The following is a 23,907-nucleotide window of genomic DNA, read 5'->3' as shown; positions in this document are numbered from 1 at the left end:
TCTAAAAGTTCAACTGATCTTAAACAAGGGTGCCAAGAGTACAGAATGGGAAAATATAATCTTTTCAGTAAATAATGATGGAAAATTGACTATTTATTTGCAAAATAATGAAATTGCAATTTTATACCATTCACAAAATCAATTCAAAATACATTAAATATTTAAATGTAAGACCTGAAATCATAAAACTCCTGGGGGAAAAACTGGAAAAAAGTCTTGCCATTTGTCTTTACAATCATCTCTTGGATAGTATGCCTAACACACAGTTAACAAAAGCAAAAATAGATAAGTAGATTTACATGAAACAAAAAAGCTTCTGGACAGTAAAAGAAACACATAACAAAGTGTAAAAGCCTATCTAAAGAATGGGAGAAACTATTTCAAACCATTTTTCTGATAAAGGGTTAATATCCAAAATGTTTAAGGAAATTCTACAATTGAAAGCAAAGAAACAAATAAATTTATTAAAACATGAACAAATATATGATTTTTCTCCAAAGAAGTTGTACAAATGGCAGCAGATATATGAGCAGATCCCTAACATGATTAATAATGAGAGAAACACAAATTAAAACTGTAAAACCTCATATATATCAAGATGGCTAATAATAATAATAATTGATGACAGTAATGTGGAGAAGAGGAAAAACCTATACTTTGCTTATGGTAATGTAAATTGTTTCAGGACTTAAAGATATTATAGACTTTCTATTAAAAATAGAACTAACATATGACCCCCACTATCCTATGATCCCATTTTGGGATATATATCCAAAAGAATTAAAGTCAGTATCTAAAAGATTTCTCCATTGCAATGTTTAGTGAATCATTATTCACAATAGCCAAGTCATCAAAGCAACCCAAATATCTGGAAAGATGAATGGATAGAAAAGATGTGATACATACAATTAGTAGGATATCAGCCTTAAAATGAAGGGAATTCTGCAATATATAGCATGAATGAAACTGGAGACCATTCAACTAAGTAAAATGAGCCAGACACACCAAGATAAATATCACACAATACTATTTATAAAAGAGGAATTGAAAAATTCAAGCTCATAAAAACGGAGTATGCAAGAGCAGTAGCTACAGAGAAGAGAAAAATGCAACAATATTTTTCAAAGGATACAAAGTTTCTACTATCCAAAATGACTAAGTCTCAGAGATCACTGTATACCATAACACCTACAGGTAACAAAACTGCATCTATACTTAATATTTTACTAAGACAGTAGATCTCATGTCAAAATGTTCTCACAAAAATGAAATAAGATACCAATAAAGAGAATGAAAGAAAATTTTGGAGATGATGGATACGTTTATGGCATAGAGTGTGGTGTATATTTATTTCCAAAGTTACAAAGTTATATCCAATAAGTACAGCATTTTACATGATGCCATAATTATGTAATTTTAAAAAGTCATTCAAAATTATAGACAAGAATAAGAACTTTCAGACACTGAAATGATTAAATAATGTATTATAAATATTCTTATACTCCATGAAACTAAAGAATATTCTTCAGATACAAGAAAATGTATTCCCGATGTAAATCTGGATATACGGAAAAGACTAAAGAATTTAATAAATAGTAAATATGTGGATAAACATATATTTTTCTTATTTTTTAACTCTTTAAAGCAAAAATAGTAACAATGAATCCATACATGTGTAATAGTAAAGGTACAATGTTAGTAGCACAAAGGACAGACAGAAATAAAAATGCACTATTCTGAGATTTAGATGGCGTTATAGCTTGTATCTAGATGTCACCCCCAAAGCCTCATGTGCTCATAGGTGGGGCTTTTTGGAACTGGCTGGATCTAGGGTGTGTGGTACTGGGATTAAGGTTGTGTGGTACTAAAATTAGCCCATTGATTGGAATTAGCATAGTTCTCAGTGTGGATGAATGAATTTACAGAAGACAGAAGCTCCATCCTGGGTGTGGGTGGCACCACTCAAAAGGCTTGTAGTGTGGGTGAGATAAAAGAGAAAGATGGGCTCCTTGCTGCTGCTTGCTGCTTCCTGCCTTTTGCCTGCCACACCATGAAATGTTTCTACTCTATGATGGCCCTCTGCCATGCTGCCCTGCCTTGGAACCACCTGATTATGGACGAAAATGTCTAAAAACTGTGAGCCAAAATAAATTTTTTATCCTTTAACTTGTGGGTGTCAGCAACAAGAAAGTAACTATGACACATGAAGGATGTTGTGTAACATTATTTAAAGTTATAATATGATGAGTTAAAGGTATGTATTTTAAACCCTAGATAAACATCAAGAAATTCTTTAAAGTATAGTTAATTAGAATGTTGGACATAAAACAGAATCATAAATACTCAATTTATTCTTTAAAAGATAAATAAGACATTCACTACTATGAGCCTTGCCTCCTACATGGTAGTGCCCAGAGCACAAGGCAGTGACCTGCTTCTATTCAGTATCTAACTAGCCTTGACCAAGTCTGTGGGCAATGAACAAGCCAAGGTTCATGGCCTTGCTAGTGTCTTGCAGGGGCCTCTGTTATCTTGATATTATTTCCATTTGATACCATTACAGCCAGGCTGCAGAGTGGTTTAATAAGGCTGATGGCTTTTGTGGAATATACCTGGCATGCCTTCTGCTCCTATTGGATTATTTCCTAATGCTACTGGATTTTTCCTCACCTATGAATGTGTAAAATAGTTTTTCCACACAGATTGATTTTCATATTGGATGCCTAGGAAGCATATGTTGGCTGTCTCTGCTGAAGAAGTGGTTGCCTCCCGGCTTTGAGTTCCTTTTGAAGAAGTTAAGCAGGGGACACAGGTATGTGCTTCTTGAAGAACATCTCAAGTTTTCTCTAACATCTTATATGAACAAAGCTTCCAAGAATTTTATTGAGGCTATAAAAGCATAGCTTTAAGAGAGATTCATTTTTTCTTTTGTCAGGTTTCCTTAGTTGGAGTACTTAAAAGCCCTCTAGTTCTGGCGGCAGAATCATGCAGAGCATTCTTGGCAGTCAGCAGTGTGTGAGGCTTTTGCAAGTGGCTTTGCAGCCCAGGGCTGCTAAGACTGCAAACTTGAGAACAAATCCTCCACTGGATACCTGGAATAAAGCCATCACCTCCTAGGCTCAGAACCAGGAAATTATGTCCATGGTGAATCTCCAAACAGTCATCTCAGAATCTCTCAATAAACAACCCTGGTGATGCTGAGGCCAGGCCAGCCCCTATCCCTCCCCACCCCAGAAAAAAAACAAAGAATGAGGGAAAAAGAATCTAAAGATAAGTGAGAAACTAGAAAAGGAGTAAGGCACTAAATTATAAGTACTTTAAATATAACTGGAATAAACCATATACTGCCAATTACAAATGTGAGTCCAAATATAATTTCAAATTTTCTTATAACTACATTTTAAAAAGTAAAAAGAAACCAGTGAAACTAAAACTATTTTATTCAATAAACTATGTCAAAAGGTTTTTTCAGTATGTAGTAAATGTAAAAGAATTTACATTCTCTTTTTCATATTGCATCTTTGAAATGTGATATGGATATAATAAAGCAACTCTTTTCAGCTTAGACAGAATTTCAGTGCTCAGTAGCCACATGCAGCCTAGTGGCCAGTTTGTTCAGAACAGGTAGAAAAGATGCCACTAGACCTGAACTACAGAAAACCCGTTTTACATAGAAAGATATGATGATTCAAAATATAAAGCAGAAAAACTCCATCATACAAATGCTAATAAATAAAACTCTGAGATTTCCGATTAACCTCAAAGTACATTAACACAAGCAATTTAAAAAGCAATAAGAAAGAATGCACAATGATCAAGAGGTCAGTAACACAAGAGAAAAATAATATCCTGACTGTGTGTACTAAATTGCAAATCTTTAGCATTCATTAATCTAAACCTAGTAAAACTAAAAGAATAGAAAAACTATAACTACATTTTTAGATTTCAACATTTCTTTCTCAGTAAATGATAGACGAGATATACAAAATTAGAGAGAGAATATGGAAGGCTTGAACATTGTCAACCAATTTGTATCAACTGACATGTCTAAGACATGCCACCTAACAACAGCATGAAATATTTTCTTTCACAGGGTTTGTGAAATAGTCATCTTAATAAATATGGCAGAATTTAAACAACACAAAATATATTTCCTAATCACAATAGAATTTGGTAATCAGAAGAGATAGAAACCTAAAAGATCCCAATTACAAATTAAGTAGTCAATTTCAAAATAAAATGAGTCAAAGAAGAATTCACCATGGAAAACTAGTAAACACCTTCAAATGAGTGAACATAGGAATATGACATCAACATCTGTGGGATGTGCAAATCTGTGCTTCATGAAATGTACATGACATTAAATGTTCATGTTAGAACATTGTTCTCTGGCTCTCTGTCCTGCCAACTCTAGATGTCTTCATCTCCCAGACATCAAGGTCCATCTCCTAACACAGAGTCTACAACTCTCAGCAGAACTCTTCCTGGCACCTGTCCCTGGACTTCGGCCTAGAAATTCTCTCAGGACAGTAAGTCAGGAAGCCATAAAACTGACCTAATTTATCAGTTGTTCCCTAATGTTCAATGTCTTCACATCTGTTGCTTCACAGATTCAGTCCATTTTTCTTTTGTTGCTTCAGGAAGGAGGGAGAATTCAGGTCTTGTCAATCTGCCATGATAACACACAGAAATATTAGTTTTATTTTAAGAATTTTTAAAAATTAGAAACAAAAAACAGAGCTAATTAACTTCATATGTCTACAGATGTGACAAGCCAAGCGAATAAAATACAAACCATTTTTTATCAGTAAACAATTCACATAAAATTTGAATATACAAAAAAGTATTTAATCAATAAACATGGTTTACTATAGTCAAAATTGAAAGCTATTAAAATATAGAATACCTTATTTAAGCCGGGGATTTAGCTCAGAGGCAAAGGGATGGCCTGGCCAGCACAAGGTCCTGAGTTCTATCCCAGGTTCCAAAAAAAATTATTTAAGATGGCAACCTATAAAAGAAGTAACTGTTAATGTTGGAAGCAGGAAGGTCAGATTATTTCATATATTTTTGGTAAAATATTAATTGGGAAAATTTGGCTATATATAGATACATGTATGCCAATCTAGCTCTCTCTGTTTATAAACTATGATGTAGTAATTTTACTTCTAATCAAATTAAAAGTACAATGCTTTTTTTTCCTTAAATTCTTTTATTGGAACATTTTAGGTATACAAGACATTTACATTTATCATTGGGAACTTGTACCTTTACATGACGTATCTTGGTTCTTATTTTTCCCTATTCCCCTGTCCTCCCTTCACCCCCTCCACCCTTCCCTGTTTACAAAGACTTTGTTTCCATTTTTCCCTTTTCTCATATTTTTTCCTTTCCCTTCTTTCCTTTCCCCTACCCCTTCCACTTCCCTTACCCTTTTAGACCTTTTCCCCCTATTTCACATTACCAATTATTCATTTTAATCCTTATTTACACTTCCAGTTTCTCACACCAGAGAAACTATTTGGTAGTCACACAAGGGTGTCCTATTTATTTCACTTAAGAGTATGGCCTCAATATGCATCCATTTAGCTATAAATGTCACTGGTTTCTCATTCTTTGTGGCTGAGTAGTACTCCATTTTATAAATACAACCCACATGTTCTTTATCCAGTCTCCGGTTGATGGAGACTTGGGCTGTTTCCAAGCTTTAGCTATTACAAACTGTGCTTTTGTAAACATGGGTGCACGTATATCACTGTGGTATGAGTCCTTTAATTCTTTTGGGAAGATACCCAGCAGGGGAATAGCTGGGTCAAATGGGACCTCTAGTCCTAGTTCTTTGAGGTTTCTTCATACTTATTTATACAGTGGTTGCAGCAGTCTGCACTCCCACCAACAATGGAGAAGGGTTCCCTTCTCCCCACAACCCCACCAAAATTTCTTATTGGTTCATTTCTTGATAGCAGCCAATCTTCCTGGGATGAGGTAGAATCTCAGTGTTGTTTTCATTTGCAGGTCTCAATTGACCAGTGATGTTGCACATTTCTTCATACATTTATTTGCTGCTTTTACTTCTTTGTCTGAGAAATGCCTGTTCATTTCAGATGCCCATTTTTGAATTGGGTCTTTAAATTTGGGGGTCTGATTTTTTAAAGTTCTTTATATATTCTAGATAGTAGTCCTTTGTCTGAGGTAAAGCTTCTAAAAAATTTTTCCCACATTGTGAGTTGTCTCTTCACTCTGTTGGTGGTGTCTCTTGCCGTGCAGAAGCTTTTTAATAAGATGAGACCCCAGTTATTGATTCTTTCTGCTAGTTCCCGTGCTACTGAGGTTTTGTTCATAAAGTCTTCTCCTATGCCAATTTCTTCAAGAGTTCTACCTAACTTATTTTCCAGCAAGTTTAGGGTTTCTGTTTTAATATTTAGATCTTCAATTCACTTTGATCTTAGTTTAGTGCATGGTGATACATATGGGTCTAGTTTTAATCTTTGACAGGTTGAAATACAGTTTTTCCAACACCATTTATTAAAGAGGCTATTGAGGATGATTGGCTCCTTTGTCAAAGATGAGGTGGCTGAGTCTGGAGTTGTTTCTGCATCTTCTAATCTATTTCACTCATCCTGAGGTCTGATTCTTTGTCTGTACTATGCTGGTTTTATCTCAGTAGCTTTGTAGTATGGTTTCAAGTTGGAGTTTGTGATACCCCCAGCCATGTCTCTGTTGCCTAGAACTGCTTTTGCTATTCGAGGTCTCTTCTGGTTCCAAATGAATTTTTGGATTGTTTTCTCTAGCTCTGTGAAATATATTGTTGGGATTTCTATTGACATTGCATTGAATCTATATAGTGGTTTTGGAAGAATATTGGTTCTTCCTACCCAGGAAAAAGGGATGTCTTTCCATTTTCTTATATCCTCTTTGATATCTTTTTTCAGAGTGCTATAGTTTTCTTTTTTTGGTACCAGGGATCAAACTCGAGACCTTGCACTTGTGAGGCAGGTGCCGGAACCACTGAGCTAAATCCCCGGCCCAAAAGTGCTGGTTTTCAATGTAGAGCTCTTTTGCTTCCTTTGTTAGATTGATTCCTAGATATTTCATTTTTGGGGGATGCTATTATAAAAAGAATTGTTTCCCTAATATCTCTCTCAGTGAGTCTGTTATTTGTGTACAAGAAGGCTATTGATTGTTTGAGTGTTGATCTTGTATCCAGTTACTCTACTGAACCTGTCAATTAAGGATAGAAGTCTTTTGGAGGATTTTTTGGGGTCTTCTATGTAAAGTATCATATCATCAGCAAATAATGACATTTTACCTTCTTCCTTTCCTATATTTTTTCCTTTTATTTCTTTCTCTTTTCTGATTGCTGTGGCTAACATTTCCAAAACTATATTGAACAGGAGTGGTGATACTGGGCATCATTGTCTTGTTCCTGATTTTAGTGTGAAGTTTTTCAGTTTTTGACCATTTCGTATGATGTTGACTGTTGGTTTTTCATAGATAGCCTTAATCAGGTTGAGATAAAGACCTTCTATTCCAATTTTCTGTAGGGATTTTATCATGTATGCATGTTGGATTTTGTCAAATGCTTTTTCTGCATCTATTGATATGATCATATGGTTTTTGTCCTTGGCTCTGTTAATATGGTGTATTACATTTATTGATTTACTTATGTTGAACCATCCTTGCATCCCTGGGATAAATCCAACTTGGTCAGGGTATGTGATCTTCTTGATGACCCTCTGTATTCTGTTTGCCAGTATCTTATTGAAGATTTTTGCATCTATGTTCATTAGGGAGATTGGCCTGTAGTTCTCATTTTGGTTGGGTCTTACCCTGGTTTTGGAATGAAAGTAACACTTTCTTCCAGGATTGAATTTGGAAGTATTACTTACCTTTCAATTTCACTTAAGTGTGTAAAGAGTAATGGCAATAGTTCTTCACTAACTGTCTTGTAGAATTCAGCCATGAAGCTGTCAGGACCTGGGCTTTTCTTTGTTGGTAATTTTTTAATTATATTTTTAATTTCATTGATTGTAATTGGGGTGTGTAGAAATTTTGGTTTTTTTTTTTCGTTCTGGCTTTTTTTTTTGGTACCAGGCTTCAAACTTGGGTCCATGTGCTTCTGCAGCAGGCAGTGAAACCTCTAAGCTAAATCCCAGGCCTGTTTAGTATTTTTGTACCTTCATCATTTAACTTTGGCAATTCATATGTGTGAGGGAATCTGTCCATTTCTTTTGTGTTTTCCATTTTATTAGAGGACAGGTTCTCATAGTAGGTATTGATGATCCTCTGGATTTCTGCTGAATCTCTTATGACTTCACCTTTTTTGTGCTTAATTGCATGGATTTGAGCCTTTTCTTTCCCTTTTTTGATATTTGGCTAAGGGTTTTTCTATTTTATTTATTCTTTCAACAAACCAACTCTTTGACTCATTGATTTTTTGTATCATTCTCTTAGTCTCCATTGCATTGATTTCTGCTCTGATCTTTATAATTTCCTCTCTTTTAAAAGCTTTAGCTTTGTCATGCTCTTCTTTTTCTAGGATCTTGAGTTTCAACATTAGGTTGTTTATTTGAGCTCTCGCTGTTTTCCTAATATGGGCATTCACTGCTATGAATTTCCCACATAGAGCTGCTTTCATTGTGTCCTATAGATTCCTGTATGTTGTACTGGCATTATCATTTACTTGTAGAAGCTGTCTAATTTCTTCTTTAATTTCCTCTGTGATTCATTGGTTGTTCACCAGAGTGTTATTCAATTTCTATGTGTTTGTAGGAGTTTTGCGGTTTCTTATGCTACTGATCTCCAATTTTATTCCATTATGGTCTGATAATATACAGGGGGTAATTTTAGTTCCTTTGCAATTACTTAAACATATCCTATGAGATAGCATGTGGTCTATTTTGAAGAATGACCTGTATGCAGCCGAAAAAAATGTGCATTCTGATTTTGTGGGCTGGAACACACTGTAGATATCTATTAAGTTCATTTGTTCAAAAGCTTGCTTCAGTTCTAGTATTTTGTTGTTGATTTTTGGTCTAGATGATCTGTCCATTTGTGACAGTGGGATATTGAGGTCCCCCACTACAACTGTATTAGTGCTTATTTGGTTTTTCATATCCATTAATATTTGTTTTGTATACGTGGGGGCATTTGTATTTGGTGCATATATATTTATAATTTTCATCTCTTCCTCTTGGATTATTCCCTTCACAAGGATGTAGTGACCATCTTTGTCTCTTTTAATTAGTTTTGATTTGAAATCTATTTTGTCTATAAATAAGATTGGTACCCCTGCTTTTTTCCAGGTTCCTGTTGCATGGAGAACTGTTTTCCATCTTGTTACTTTGAGTCTATGAATGTCTTTTTGAATTAGGTGTGTTTCTTGTAGACAGCATATTTTTGGATTTTGCATTTTATTCATTCTGCCAGTCTATTTGTTTTGACTTGTGAATTGAGGCCATTAACATTAATGGTTATAATTGATAAATACTGACTCATCCTTGTCATGATGTTTTACTGTTGTTGGCTCTTTTACTTTTTATTTTCCTCCCTTTCCCTTTTTTTTCCCATTAAGTTTATTGGTACATTTTAGGTATAAAACACATTTACATACATCATTGGGATTTGTACCATTACATGAGTATCTTGGTTCTTATTTTTTTTCCCCTTCCCCTGCCCTCCCTTTACCCCCTCCCCCTTCCCTATTTGCAAAGATTTTGTTTCCATTTTTTTCCTTTTCTCACATTTTTTCTTTTCCCTTCTTTCCTTTCCCCTACCCCTACCACTTCCCCTGCTCCTTTAGACCTTTGCTTCCTATTACACAATATCAATTATACATTTTTAAAATTAAAATATCAAGACCTAGGAGACATTACCACAGATTTTACAGAATTTAAAAGGATATAGAAAGCATATTTCAAAAATAAATTTCACAACTTCTAAAAAGTACCTCGGTTCATAGATACCTTCAAATTATTTTTATGTATGGAAATAAAGGCTTGAGGTTAATTTTTTATATACGGATACCAGTTGTTCTAGAGCCATTTGCTGAAAACACTCTCTTTTCCTCAGCTCTTGAATTGAGTTTATATTCTATAAAAGGTTAATGTTAAATAATCTTTCAAAACTCAGTGGACCATATATGTGTGGTTCTATTTCTAGATTCTCTATTTTATTCCAATGATCTATATGTCTTTCCTTACACCAACACTGCCTTGATTACTATAGCTTTAGAAGTCTTAAAATTAGGTATTAAACGTCTTCCAACACTGTTTTTTTTTTTTTTTACTTTTCTAGGTCTTTTGTACTCCTACATAACTTTTAAATTTCAATATCCAATTCTTCATTTATAGCAAGTATACATAAAGCTGAATTTATATATATATATATATATATATATATATATATATATATATATACCATGTGTTTTCTAATCCTGCTAAATTCAAATAAAAGTTCTAGGGGGTCCTAGAGATTTCTTAGAATTTTCTCTGTAGATGATCATTTCATCTCCATATAAAGATTTAGCTTCTACCTCCCTTTCCCTTTAGTTTCCTACCTTGCCTGTTGGCTTTGCTCTGTTGGGACTCATGGAGTTGTGACCTTCATTTTCTTTTTCTAGGATATTGTTTGCAATTGTTTGGAGCGCTGGTTTGGTGTTCATTAAATTTCTCGGGTGTTCTTTCTCATGGAAGTATCTAATTTCACCATCAATTTTGAAAGATAATTTTGCAGGATACAACAATCTAGGTTGGAAGTTATTTTCTTTTAGGACTTGAAATAATTCACTCCAAGCTCTCCTTAACTTGAGGATTTGTGTTGAAAAATTTGCCATGATTTTGATAGGCTTTCCTTTATAGCTGATTTGTTTCTTTTCTTTAAGTGCTTGTAGGATTTTGTTCTTCTGTTGGGTTTCTGGGATCTTGACTATTATGTGTCTAGGTGTAGTTTTTTTTGTTTTTTTTTTTATCATGGCTAGTTGGAGTTCTATATGCCTCACTTATCTGTGTGTCAAATTCTCTACCTCTGTCTGTGAAGTTTTCTACTATTACTTCTGTGAACAGATTTTTTATGTCATTTGTACTTTCTCCTGCTTTTTCGTGGACTCCTAGCAGTCTTATGTTATTCTTCTTTGCATCATGTAGTAGCTGCTGGATTGATTTCTCATAGCCCCTTATTATTTTTAAGAAATCTCTGTTTTTATGGTCACTAACCACCATCTTGTCTTTATATGTGATATTCTATCTTCACATTCACTCAGTCTGCTGTGAATACTTTCAATGGAGTTTTTAATCTCCTGGATATCTGTTTGCATCTGTTTCATGTATTCAATTTCTTTCCTATGTTGGGCAATTATGGTTTTCATTTCTTGTTTTGGGCATTCATGGCTTCCAGCATGGTTCTGAGCTCATCTTTTTTTAAAAAATCTATTTCTGTTCTAGATCCTCTAATCATGTCTTTCACTCTTCTCACCATCTCTGTAATTATCTGGGAAATTATTTCTGTTTTGAATTTTTCTAGAGCCTCATTCATATGTTTTGTTACTCCCTGTGCTATCAGTTTAGGTTGTCCAGGTTGTTGATTGTCATATTTTTCCACCTCTTTTCCACCAGAATTTACCTTTGATGAGCTGGAAATCCTTTTTGTGTCCTGCAAAGGTGTCTTCTCATTTTTAATTCTGTTGTTGGTGCTGTTTTTTGCTTTAATTACTGGGCTGATACTCTAATATTTCTTACTTTGAGTATGTTTGTTACTGGTGTTTAGAGCCCCTACTGAGTGATTGCTTCTCAGAGATATCTTACAGGTATAGCTGGATTTTTTAGGCTTTGAGTCTCTAATGACTCTTAGGCAATCTCATTTTCAGTATACTAGGGAGGACAACTGATTAGTTCATTCACACCACCTTAGCCCAATTGACACAATCAACATCAAACACAGCTCAGAAAATGACAATTTGTAGTAGCCATTAATCTGTCACCTTTAACTGTGAAAGCTAGATCAAAATCTAGGAGCAGCCCAAAATATGTTTGTGGTAAGTAAACCCTTCAATAGGGCAAATTTACCCTTCAGGATAAGGATTTAGCAGGGGTTAGGGAGCAAGGGTTAGAGAGATAGTGGAAGAGATAAAGGTTAGAGGTGAGGTTAGAGTACATGGCAAGATCAAGCAAATTGTGGGAATCAGTTGAAGACAAGAGGAAAAGACAGAGTGAAAGAACAGAGACAAGTACAGAACAAACTGACAACAATCGGGAAGCTAGAAATTGTATTCACCTTCCTATAATAGTGACAGTCAAGAGGACAGAGAGAGGAACAATTCAAACTGGGACAGGAACAGGAACAAAGAGGGAGTGAAATACGGAGCCAGAAGGGAGATGGAGAGAAAAATAAAAGAAAAAAAATCTATATATATAAAAGGGTCTCCCTCAGGATAAGTCTCTGCTGTCCTGGTAGACGATGTGGGCAGCAGTGTGCAGGTCTAAGTCGATTAGTCTCAGCACGCCAGCAGTAGTCTATTGAGATTCAGGCTGATTTCTGGCTGCAAGGCCCAAGTTGAGGTCCCTGACCTCCTGCCGGATTAAACTCTGCAAGGTTCTACTGCAGGTTCCAGCTGTCCTCCCGCCTAATCAAGTATGGGTTTCTGTGGGAGGTGCTGATCCCACCAATTTACCAACCATGATGGTCCTGTGTGCTTTTATTGAAATTTTCTTCACTTTCCCAGTGGGCTTCAATTTTCATTGAGGAGGCTCAGAGAGACCCTCTTTGTTGTTTACTTCTGCTCTATCTCTGGGGCTCATAACCGCGGCCTTTATTGCCCCACCCCCCACCCTGTGCCTCTGCCGTGCGGATTCAGAGACTGCGTGGCCTGTGCGGCGTGGTTTGGTGGGGCTGCTGCTGGCTTAAAAGTACAATTATTAACCCAATTATCACACAAAAATGAAAATTATAATTTTGTGTAAGCAACTTTTATAATTAAAAAGTTAAATATACAAAATGGTGGCTATTTACATTAAAAAATTTCTAACAGTTATTGCATAATTCATAATAATTTAAAGGAGCACTTTCATCTGTATTTACTTACTTTAAATATGTTCATAATGTTAAGAAAAATGTAAGATGTGAACTACATAAATAATGTGCTCTAAGTCTATAAAAATAATGTATACATGGAAAACTGTTCACTTATTAATTATTGTTTTAATATACATATTTATGAGATAGGGTATGATCATTTAATACATATATAATTTATTATGATCAAATCATGGTAGTTAATATTTTCATCTCCTTAAATATTTTGAAATATTTTCTTAATATGTAATAATTATACATATTTATGACCTAGAGTGTAACATTTCAAAACTTTGTATTATGTGTACTGATCAAGGAAAGATAATTATCTTTTCCATGTCCTTCCACAGTTACTTTGTTTTTGAAAAAGTCAAACCCAACGTTTTGGTGAGTCCCAAAATATGTAATAGGTTATTACAATATATAGTCACCTTCAGTGTTCTATCAAATTTTTAATATTATATATTTCTGAGTGCTACATTCAGATGAAACTGGTCACATTATCTTTTCATTCATTTATTTAATAAATACTTACTGAGCATTTTCCTTATGTTAAGCACAAGGCAAAACAACAAAACTTCTGATTTTAATGGAGGTGATATAGCATAGTGGGAAAAGACAGGAAATAAAACAGGTTTGTGAAATATACAATAAAATAAGTCTGTGGGAATGGATGGCCTGCTAAATGGTGATAAGTGTTGGTGAAAAAAAGAAAATATGAAGTGCTATGGGAGTAGGTAGCACATATCGATAAGGTAGTCAGGGAAGGTCCTACACAGAAGGTGACATTTGAGGAAAAATATGAAATTATGAAGTGAGTCGTGCTACCATCTCAAAGATTCAAATAGAAGGAACAGCAAGTCAAATTCTGAAGCAGTCATAAGCTGGTCATGTTTAAAGGTCAGGGGTAGTGGGTGTGCCGAGAGTGAATGAGATGGTCACAGTAGGATAAGATCTCAGAGAGAGGAAAGGGGCAGGGACTGGGGATATAGAGGTAAAAATCACACCAACATTTATAGGTAACAAAGAAAGTTTTGGGCTTTTTCAGAGGATTTTGACAAGAGAAATGAGGTGATATAATATATTTTAACCAGAGAATTCTGGTTACTCAGCAGAGAATGGACTATAATTGGGTAGGAGTAGTTGTAACATGGGCAAAAAATGATGGCTTGGGCCTAGGTGGTAAAATTAGAGAAATTCTCTAATCATATGATGAGAAATTGTACTATAGTAGAGCTAATTTAGACGTATTAACAAGATTGGTAGTGGTATATGAGAAGCAGGTTCCCAACATAATTATAAATCCAAGGTTTTGGACCACAGACTGGAAAGACAGAATCACAATTAACTGAGATTAGGTTGTAAGGGAGGGAGCAGGTTGTATGAGGATGTCATGCTGGAGGCCACATGAAGAAATGAGGGTGGAGCTGTGGGAGTGACATAAATGTCAGGTGCAGGAGCCAATAGTTGACAGAAAGACTGAGTGCAGAGGTTATCAACATGGAGGTGGAAGTTAAAACCAAACAACTAGACAGTTCAGGAGAAATTCTCAAAGGGGAATGAGGAAACAGTTGATTAGGTGAAAGGGCACCTAGGATATTGGAAAATCTTGCGAAAGCAATGACTTAAAGAAGAGGGAGTGATCCACGGTGTTAAATACACCTTAAAGGTCAAACATGATAAGAACTGAATAATGACCATTGAATGTCATGTGTAATCACAAAAGCAGTTTTACTAGCCTCATAGTGTTAATTGGGGAGGAAATAAATTGGAAGCCATAATATACACACCAGCCCGAAAGTTTACTTGCTATATGACTTCCAACTATGTGTCATTCTGAAAAATGTAAAACTAGAGACAGTACAAAGATCAGTGGTTGCCAGGGATTGGATAGGACTCAGAAAAAAAGGGGATAAATAAGTAGAGTACAGGGAATTTCTAGGGCAAACTCTCCTGTAGCATACTGTAATGGTGACAAGTATATGTTAAAATAGATAATAAGCATTTTTAAAAGTCCACAAAACTGCACAACACAGAGTAAACCCAAATGTAAATTATAGGCTTTATTTAGTAATAAAATACTAATGTTTATCAGTGATAACAAATATATTACATTAATGTGAGATGTTTCTATTCAGGGAAATGTGTGTGTTTGTGTGTGTATGGGCGTGTGTGTGTGTACGCAAGGTTGAAAAAAGAGGGCAAAAATGAACTCTGTATTTTCTCCTTGATTTTTGTGTGAACCTAAAATTACACTCTTAAAAGATTAACTAACTTTTAAAAAGTATAAATAGCTCTTGAAGAACCTTGCAGTAGAAGGACAGAGGAAAATGAGTAACATTTAGAGGGAGAAAAGTGGTAAACATGTCTTATTTAGAATGAAATAAATGCGATCATATGCCAAGGGACAATATATTCAGGGAGGATGATGAGGTAGAAAATTAAAACTAGGGAGGGAAAAGTTAGGAAAAGTAGGAAAGAGAAAGGAGGACTACCAGAATGATTGAGTTAGGTAAGAAGGGGAGGACAGACGGTGCACGGGTAGAGGAGGTGACTATGTTAGGTGTGATATCAGGTCAGCCAGTTTCAGGAGAGACAAAGGGAACTTGGTCACAGTCTCAAGTATTTGGGAAATGTTGTGGTAGAACCTTCTGGGGTTCTCTTCTCCTTTTCTCAGTAAAACAGGAATCAAGATGATAAACTGAGAGTGAGAGTGGGGAAGTGTTACTTGAAGATTGAGAGTTTGATTACTTTTTATCATGTACATGATTTATATCCATAAATATTTAATCATTGGTTAATATTAAGAAGAAAAGATTTTCAAAAGTCAATGCTAGGTTCTCTCGCAATTGTGGTTCCAAATATGTTTTGAGTGCTGCCTATTCAACATACTTAGGCAAGATTTGACTTTGCAGTAAGTTGCCTACAGAAGCAGTAGCAGGAGAGGCTTCTGCTTCACATGGAGGTTCTGAATCATCTTGATCCAGGCTAAAGTGGGGGGTCCTTCAGATGGAAGATGAGTAAGATTGTATCTAAGACTGCCCCTTGACAATGTAGGTCTCTTTGCTGTTTAGAAAGTCATCTTTCATCTTTCGATTCCCAGTCAATAGTCTGCTCTTCCAGATGTTCCAACTGTTTCGTCAACAATGAATTATATATATTAAGTCATATTTTTCTTTAAAATAACTAGCATGTTTTCTGCTATCTGACACCGAATCTTGACTGGCCTGGCAATAAACAGTCATCATTATACCAAGGTGCAATCAATCTAGGATGTATCCAACAAATGCCTAACAGTCAGAAAAACATTTCAAAGAATAAACATGCAACTGTAGAAAAAATAGAAAAGAAAATATTTTTATGATTCTTTTCTAATGAAAATAACCAGCTTTTTGCCTTCCTCTGTCTTATGGAACAAAATATAGAAGTTTATTATCTATTAAAATATAATTTTCTTCCTAATTATTTTCCAACTCTGTGATATCTGCTCAGAATCTTGAATTTACAGCCCTAAGTCATTTGAAACCTGCAGTAGAAAAATCATTTTGTTACCTAAAGATTTAAAATGGTTTCTTACTGCAATTATAATAAAATTAAAACTACATTCACTTTGTAGACCACATATTATTTAGACACTAGCAGTATCTCCAACTTTAATCATTTTCATATTAATGTATAATGATATATGTTACTGTATTCCAGCCAACTTCAACTTTGCAGTGTTCCTCAAATATACGAACTTTATTATCATCCTCAGATTTTCTCATTACCTGTTCTGTTTGTCTATATTGCTGTCCCACAGGTTTGCATGGTTGGTTCCTTCAGTTTACCTGATGTTAACCAAAATGTCAGCTCCTAAGAAAGCTTTGTTTGGCAATGAAAAATGAATTCATTACTTACAACTAGAGGCACAATCTATTGCTTTATTTTTTCTTTTAGTTTCTTTAGAAGACTATCTTCCTGAAACCATTTTGTTAATCTTCTATCTTAATGGGTATCTTTTCTCCCTAAATAATGGCCAAGATACCAATACACTATCTGTCTTATTGACAATTCTGTCTTCATTGTATAAAATACTCCTGACTGGTGGGAGGTGCTCAATAAATGCAGTATTTTGCAAATGAATGAAGTGATTTCAGATGGTATTTGACAACCCTGATTCTCCCATTCCATTTTCCCCTATGTGCTGATTAAACAACTTCTTCATGGAAGCTTTTACTTCCTGGTAGTGAAGTGTATAAATTACAGGTTTCAATATAGGAAAGATGACAGCGTGGAAGAGAGAAACCACCTTGTCAGCAGGGAAAGCCCTGAATGTGTGAGTATAGATGAAGATGCCAGGCCCAAACATGAGAAATATGACTATGACATGGGTGGTGCATCTGGACATGGCCATGTTCTTCCCCTCAGGAGAAGACCCACATACATGACATAGAATGGCACCATAAGAGGCCAGAAGCCCCAGGAAGCACAGGAGGGTCATTAGACCACTGCTGAAGACCATCAGGAGCTCTACCACAAAAGTATCCAAGCAGGCCAGCTTGATGACCTGCAGCACATCACAGAAGAAATTATCCAGCTGGTTTGGACCACAGAAAGGCAAACGCAGTATGAGGGCCACCTGAATAATGGAATGGGGAAAGCCTCCAAGCCACAGAGCCAACAGCATTACATTGCAGGCTCTAGGGCTCTTGACAGTTGAATAGTGTAAAGGCCAGCAGGGGGCGATATAGTGGTCAAAGGCCATCACAACAAGAAGTAAGCCCTCCCCTCCTCCAAGGAAGTGCAAGAAAAACAACTGGGTGATGCAGCCTCTGTAGGAGATGATCTTCTTCTCAGACAGGAAGTCCACCAGCATCCTGGGAGCCACAGTGAAGGAGTAGGATGCATGCAGGAAGGCCAAGCTGCCCAGGAAGAAATAGAGGGGGGCTGTGAGAGCAGGGTCTGACCTTATGGTGAGGATGATGAAGAAATTTTCAGGGAGGATGATGAGGTAGAAAACTGAGATCAGCACAAAGACCAGGAGCTGAATCTCTCGAGATTGGGTCAGACCAAGGAGGATGAGTTCTGTCACCACTGTGTTGTTCTGGCTCTCCATCACTCTGCTCCCTGATGTACTGCAGAGTTTCCTGTAACTACTATGTATGCCATCTCCATGCTACTTTTTTACCAGCTAAAAATATTTGACACATTCTTATTTCAGCTAAAACACTTCTCAAGCCTCTCCAATGTCCTGGGTAATCTCAATTCTCTTCCTATCTCCAAATTTAAAACAGGAAATAAAGTCAAATACTGTTTTCAAAACAATAACCTTATTATTATTCAACCAAGTATTTCTACAGAACTGTTCTCCACTTTAGAAGTCTGGCATTCTCCACTTGTGATTTCTGCCTTCTTATATCGTATGAAAACTGTCATTATCAAGTTACAACCCAACTTCAGTTATCAAGATCTCTGAGTTGTTGGAGATGTGTTACACATGAAGCTTAGCCTCTTCTTTTGTGATCATGCCTTTTTTGTCCTCATCTATAGAGCACAAACATTTTTACTAGCTCTCCACTTCCTTCAGTTTCTGTGGAATTGCCACTTCATAGCTAATAACTTGCTGCCTTGCCTTCTGTCTTCTCTTATTAATTTGCATTTTATCATTCTCCCACTAGAATGGTCTTCTAGCATACTCTGACTCAAATTGTTCACCACAATCCCAAACAATAAATTCACTTTTCAGCTAACTTAGTGATAGTCCCCTATCTGCAACCCCAGTGACACCACTCCTGTGGCCACTCAACACCTTATTCATGCACCTTAATGAGTATGGTTCAAATCTCAAATGCTTATATATGTACAACTCACCTATTTATCCATACCAAGCATTAATTTTATTAATAGTCATATACTTATTTCAATTCACAAAATCATAGTGTAGAAAAACTAACAATAACCATAAAATACTGTAATCCTAATGTCTTCATTCTGAAGATGAGAAAACGAAACTTCTATGATTATGTTATTTAAACATAGGATGACTTTTAGTTTTTGCTCTAATTGACAAATAGTAGAAGAATGAACATGTATCCTATTCAGTTTTAATAAAAACAATTTTAGTCACAGCTTTAATCAATGTATGTGCTTTTCCATGTTCTTGAATAATTAAAAATAATATTGCTAGGCTAAATTAGCATCTATATTGAATTTAGAGTTCAACCCTGTATAAATTTTAAAAGTTATGCATTGTGGATAAAATTCAGATTTAAAACTTAATCTGTTTAGTGTTGTATGTTCATTCCAAAAGATGTACGTGATTATCTACTGGAGGTATAGAAATAAAATAGTACTGTATATACATTTGTTGTGTGTATGTCATTATGTATGTGATATATACATATAGCATTATATGTAAAAATAAATAACATATAGCATCACTGAAATATTGTTTTTAAATTCACTTCTTAGTACTTATCATGTAAAATATGTTACCACTATGGTATATATCCACTCTATTTAAGTATAGGCTCAAAAATATTTTATTATAGATATATATTATTTTTTAAAGTTTGAAAATTATTGGTCTACAACAAAATATAACACTATGTAATAATATTTCTTATGCCACTTAAGTAAAATAGCATATTTGTTTTAAATAAGTCCTGCAGAACATGAGGGGCATACAAGAGTGAAAATTTTTGCCAGAAAATATGTCCAAGGGGCTGGGAATACAGCTTGGTAGTAGAGACCTTGCCTATCATCCATGAGGCCCTGGGTTCCATTCCTAGTACTACAAAATAACAGAAAGGAAAAAAAAAGAAAAGAAAACAAGGAAGAAGGAAAGGCAAAGGAAGCAAGAAAGAGGAGAGAAACAGAAAAGAAAAAATAACAACAATCTATACTTGTATCTTGGGATACATGTCTTAAGAACCATTGAAATCATCTGCCTTATGTATCTTGAGACCTGAAATGGGCAATTCATTGCATGACTGGTATCCAAACTGGTCAGGTCAGTCCTTCAGCTGAGTGTTCAGAGAGCCAAACACTTGCTCTCTTATGTCTGAAATATTTCCTAATGCTTCCTTCCTTATTTTCCCACTTTTCTTTGTCTCTCTTTGCATTGATGAACAAGTTGCTTATTATTTATTTGCTGGATTTATCTTTCTAAATCTCTTCTTCCTTGTTAGTTTATTGGTTTTCCCTTCCTCTTCCCTCATTTTCTTTCCCTATTTATTTTCCTTCTTTAGTTCTTGTTCTTCTTCATAATTTTCTTTTTCCCCTAAAATTCATCTATGTTCTTTCACTCTGAAATTAATGTAACTTATCCTTCCATACTAACCAATATATGGTATTTTCACAATTTACAAAATCAGAGCCTCCCATTAAGTATTTCTCATTCCATTATATATCTTTTCTGCCTGTATGTAACATTAAATTTTAAAAAAGACACAATATACTTGTCTTTTAAAAAATAAATCTCATTATTATCATCCTAATAAAATATATTGAAAAACAAACGATTCCAGAAAACAGGAGTGAAATTGTCAGCATACTGATTGAAGTAAGTTATTTAATTATAAAAATTATATAATATATTCTCAAAAGTGTGAATCAGGCTGAAAAACATGGGCACATATTCAGTTAATACTAATCATCATGAGGAGTACATAAAGCAATAGCAAGTATATAGATATTCACTCAAAAAATTTCTTCATCATTGAAATGGAATGATCAGATTAAGTTATCTCTACATTTCCACTGAATGCCAAGTTTTTAGGCAATGGAACAGTGAAGAAAGAGTCCTAGTATTTTGCAAGTGCTTTTTTTGTTTTTTTTTTTGTTTTGGTCCGGGGGATTGAACTCCAGTCCTTGCAGTTGCAAGGCAGGTGGTGGAACCACTGAGTGAGCTAAATCCCCGGCCCTGATTCCTAGTATTTTGAATCCCTTATGTCTCTTTTATTTCTTTGTTCACCAGTTCACTTTCCATGTGATCCTTGAAAAGACTTTTGGCCATCAGAAACCCAGGCTTCCCTCTATCAAATAGAGAACTGTATTGACTCTTTCAGTCTGACAGGGGTAACGTAAGGATCAAATGAGGTAATAAGAATATTACTATGTAACTTATTTAAATATCCTTGAACCAAAGTCAATCATGATGGTATTTAAATGTTAAGTGGTAACTCTACAGAAAGGACACAATGCCTATTCATCTTTTATTGGTGTCTTTGGGAACACACTGGGATGATAGTAGCCGAAGATTTTGAAGAATTAAAGGAGAGAAATTTTGAAGTTTCAGTAAAACCTCCCAGAGAAATTGCCAGTGCACCCAGTGGTTTACATATCAAGCTTGTCTCAGTTCCAAAACTGTCTCTTTGTCAAAGTTTTGTGGGTGAATAGGACCACAGGCAACAGAAGAAACACTCCTCCCTGTTGAGTATGGAATTGAAGTGGTCAAGGTTCTGTGTCTGGTTTCTGGAATCATAAAATCTGTTAAGTTTTTATCTGGAGCCCCTAGCCCAGCCTTCTGTATATTCCTTCCCATTCCTCCATATCTTATAAGAAAATAACACATTTCAGTCATTTATATGATCCTTAACCCCAGACATTAACTCCTCAATTCTATTAATAATATCAATTATAATAACTGAATTAATTTTTTTTCACAATTAAAGTAATCCTAAACACTAAAAACAGTTCCCAATTCATAGGAAGAACAGATAGAAAGCACTAAACTGATGAACTTAGACCTCAGCCTTTGGTTATTACTCCTGGAAATCTGACCCTTAGTTCACTGCACTCCAAAACAACAGATTAACTAAAAGACCAGTTGAAGTACTTTTTTTGTCCCTTCCTTCTTGTTTCTTGCAAATATGAAGATTGTCTAGAAATTCTGGCATCCAGGGATCTTGGGTTATTATCAGAAAGTACCCACCCTCCACCTCCTCCTACTAAGATATTAACTGACCACTCTTGCCGTTGTTCATAAATATTTGTTGTCACATAGGAAATCTTAGATTTTTAAACATTTCCTATTTGTGTTGTATTGAAGAAAGTACTTGTGGGATTTGAGACAACTTCAACTCACTGAATGCATCCAAAAGGAGTTATTAGACCAACTATAGTTATCAACTAAATTAGGCAAAGGAAAATAGCAGATCTTTGAAAAGATTGACTAGGTTTTAAATGTGTTACATAATAACATACTCAGTTCATTCTGAGTTCTAAAACTAAAATTCTGTCACTAAGAGGAACCACTATTTGGAAGAATACTTATCAGTTCAGAAGCAAATAGAAGTTTGAGAGAAGTGAATTGATATGTTAAAATACAAAATGGAAAATGGTTAAATAAACAATAATGGATTGTTGATATATATCAAGCTGGGCTAGGTGAAAAAAATATGAACAGACTCAAACTTTTCAATAAAGACTTCACCATTATTATTGATTTTGCTTTGGTTTCTAGTATGGCCCAGCTTGGCACTGATCCTGCTTTTGTTTAAAATGTAGTACTTTGTTCACAGAAATTTTAACATTATTTTTTTTCAAAATATCGATTAAAGTATTGTATAACTCTGTTTCGAATTTTTTGACATCCCTTTAAATTTTGCATCAAAGACGATTGTCTTTTCAGATGTAGTATATTTCTGGTGATAGGGACATAACCAGAGAGAATATTTTAAAAACTTATGAACATTTTGAAGGCATAACTCTTCTTAGAGAAAATAACTTCTTGGTGTGAGATATAACAATTTCTTAGAAGGTGACCTTCTTAATAGGATACGAAAGGATGTATCAAGAACCCACTATTTAAGCCAGAGTTAGAGGAGCCTTTTTTTTTTTATTGGTACTGAGGATAGAATTCCGGACTTTGCACTTGCAAGGCAGGCGGTGGAATTACTGAGCTAAATCCTGGGCCCTAGAGGAGACTTTTACATAATGTGGAAAAAAGTTGATTGCATATGAAAGTGTAAGAAAGATGTAAGTTTTCTACCTAAGACCCACAGAGAGGTGGTACAAGAAGGCAACAGCAGTCTTGAGGTTTCTTTTGAGATGAGGGAACATTGAATGTATTCTAAAATTTTCCTATGGAAATTGTAATAATGCACTTAAGGGCAAGGCAGCGGACACATGTTGAAAGAGAAAATAAAACTAATATACAGTTCAGATTTGAAAGAGCAATCTAGTAGTGGCCATCAGACCCCTAGAACACTACAGAGCACTACTTCCCAGAGGTTGGGTGACCACATGGGGAAAAAGATCAGTTCTATCTGGCAAGATTCAGAAAGACATTCTCCCATCCACATCTCTTTCTTCGTATGATCTTTGACCTTCTATACATGAAGTATTACTTATTCAACCTGCTCCATTATAAAAACTTGTCTTACTTATTCTTCTTAGTAGTTTAAGTGAAAGGCTGAAGGGATAAGATTCTGTTTCATGGGTACCTGACAAATGTATGGGGAATTAATTTGATAATGAAATATAACATGATCTTTGAGAAAGGTAGAAAAATTCTGGGGAAGATAAAATGGACATGATGGAGATGTAGTAAAGAGATCTGATCAGAAGAGAGGATCAAAGGTGTGCCAACAAGCAAATTTATTATGTGTCCCAGGACCTACACATAGTCTAGATTCACTAGAAAGAAGAATTTTGTTTGGTTAGAAGTGGTGGTGATAAAGGTGAAATATTAAGATTAGGTAATAATATTACCTAGTACCAGGTTAGCATATTTGGCTTTTGTTTTATAGGCAAAGAGAAGCAATTAAAAATTAAGTGGCAAAGGCAAGATTTGTTTTAAGAAACACTTTGTATATATTCATTTGGTAGACACATAGAGAAAAGCGTTGTAGA

At 35.1% G+C, this 23,907-nt stretch overlaps 1 protein-coding gene and 1 pseudogene across 1 annotated transcript; one reads left to right on the top strand and one right to left on the bottom strand.

Annotated features, from left to right (window-relative positions):
* The first annotated feature begins 2,477 nt into the window (after positions 1–2,477).
* Positions 2,478–3,056, top strand: LOC110345799 (mitochondrial S-adenosylmethionine carrier protein-like; annotated as a pseudogene).
* A 14,147-nt stretch (positions 3,057–17,203) lies between these two features.
* LOC101726119 (olfactory receptor 4N2-like) lies at positions 17,204–18,195 on the bottom strand. Its single transcript, XM_004865089.2, has one exon. The coding sequence runs from the start codon at positions 18,164–18,166 to the stop codon at positions 17,204–17,206; it is 963 nt and encodes a 320-aa protein (XP_004865146.2). The 5' UTR covers positions 18,167–18,195.
* Positions 18,196–23,907: the final 5,712 nt, after the last annotated feature.

Source organism: Heterocephalus glaber, unplaced genomic scaffold, assembly GCF_053883595.1.
Source record: "Heterocephalus glaber isolate CG9 unplaced genomic scaffold, H.glaber_assembly_v1.0 deba00001662, whole genome shotgun sequence".
Classification (NCBI taxonomy): domain Eukaryota; kingdom Metazoa; phylum Chordata; class Mammalia; order Rodentia; family Bathyergidae; genus Heterocephalus; species Heterocephalus glaber.
This window is presented reverse-complemented; position numbering and strand designations above follow the sequence as displayed.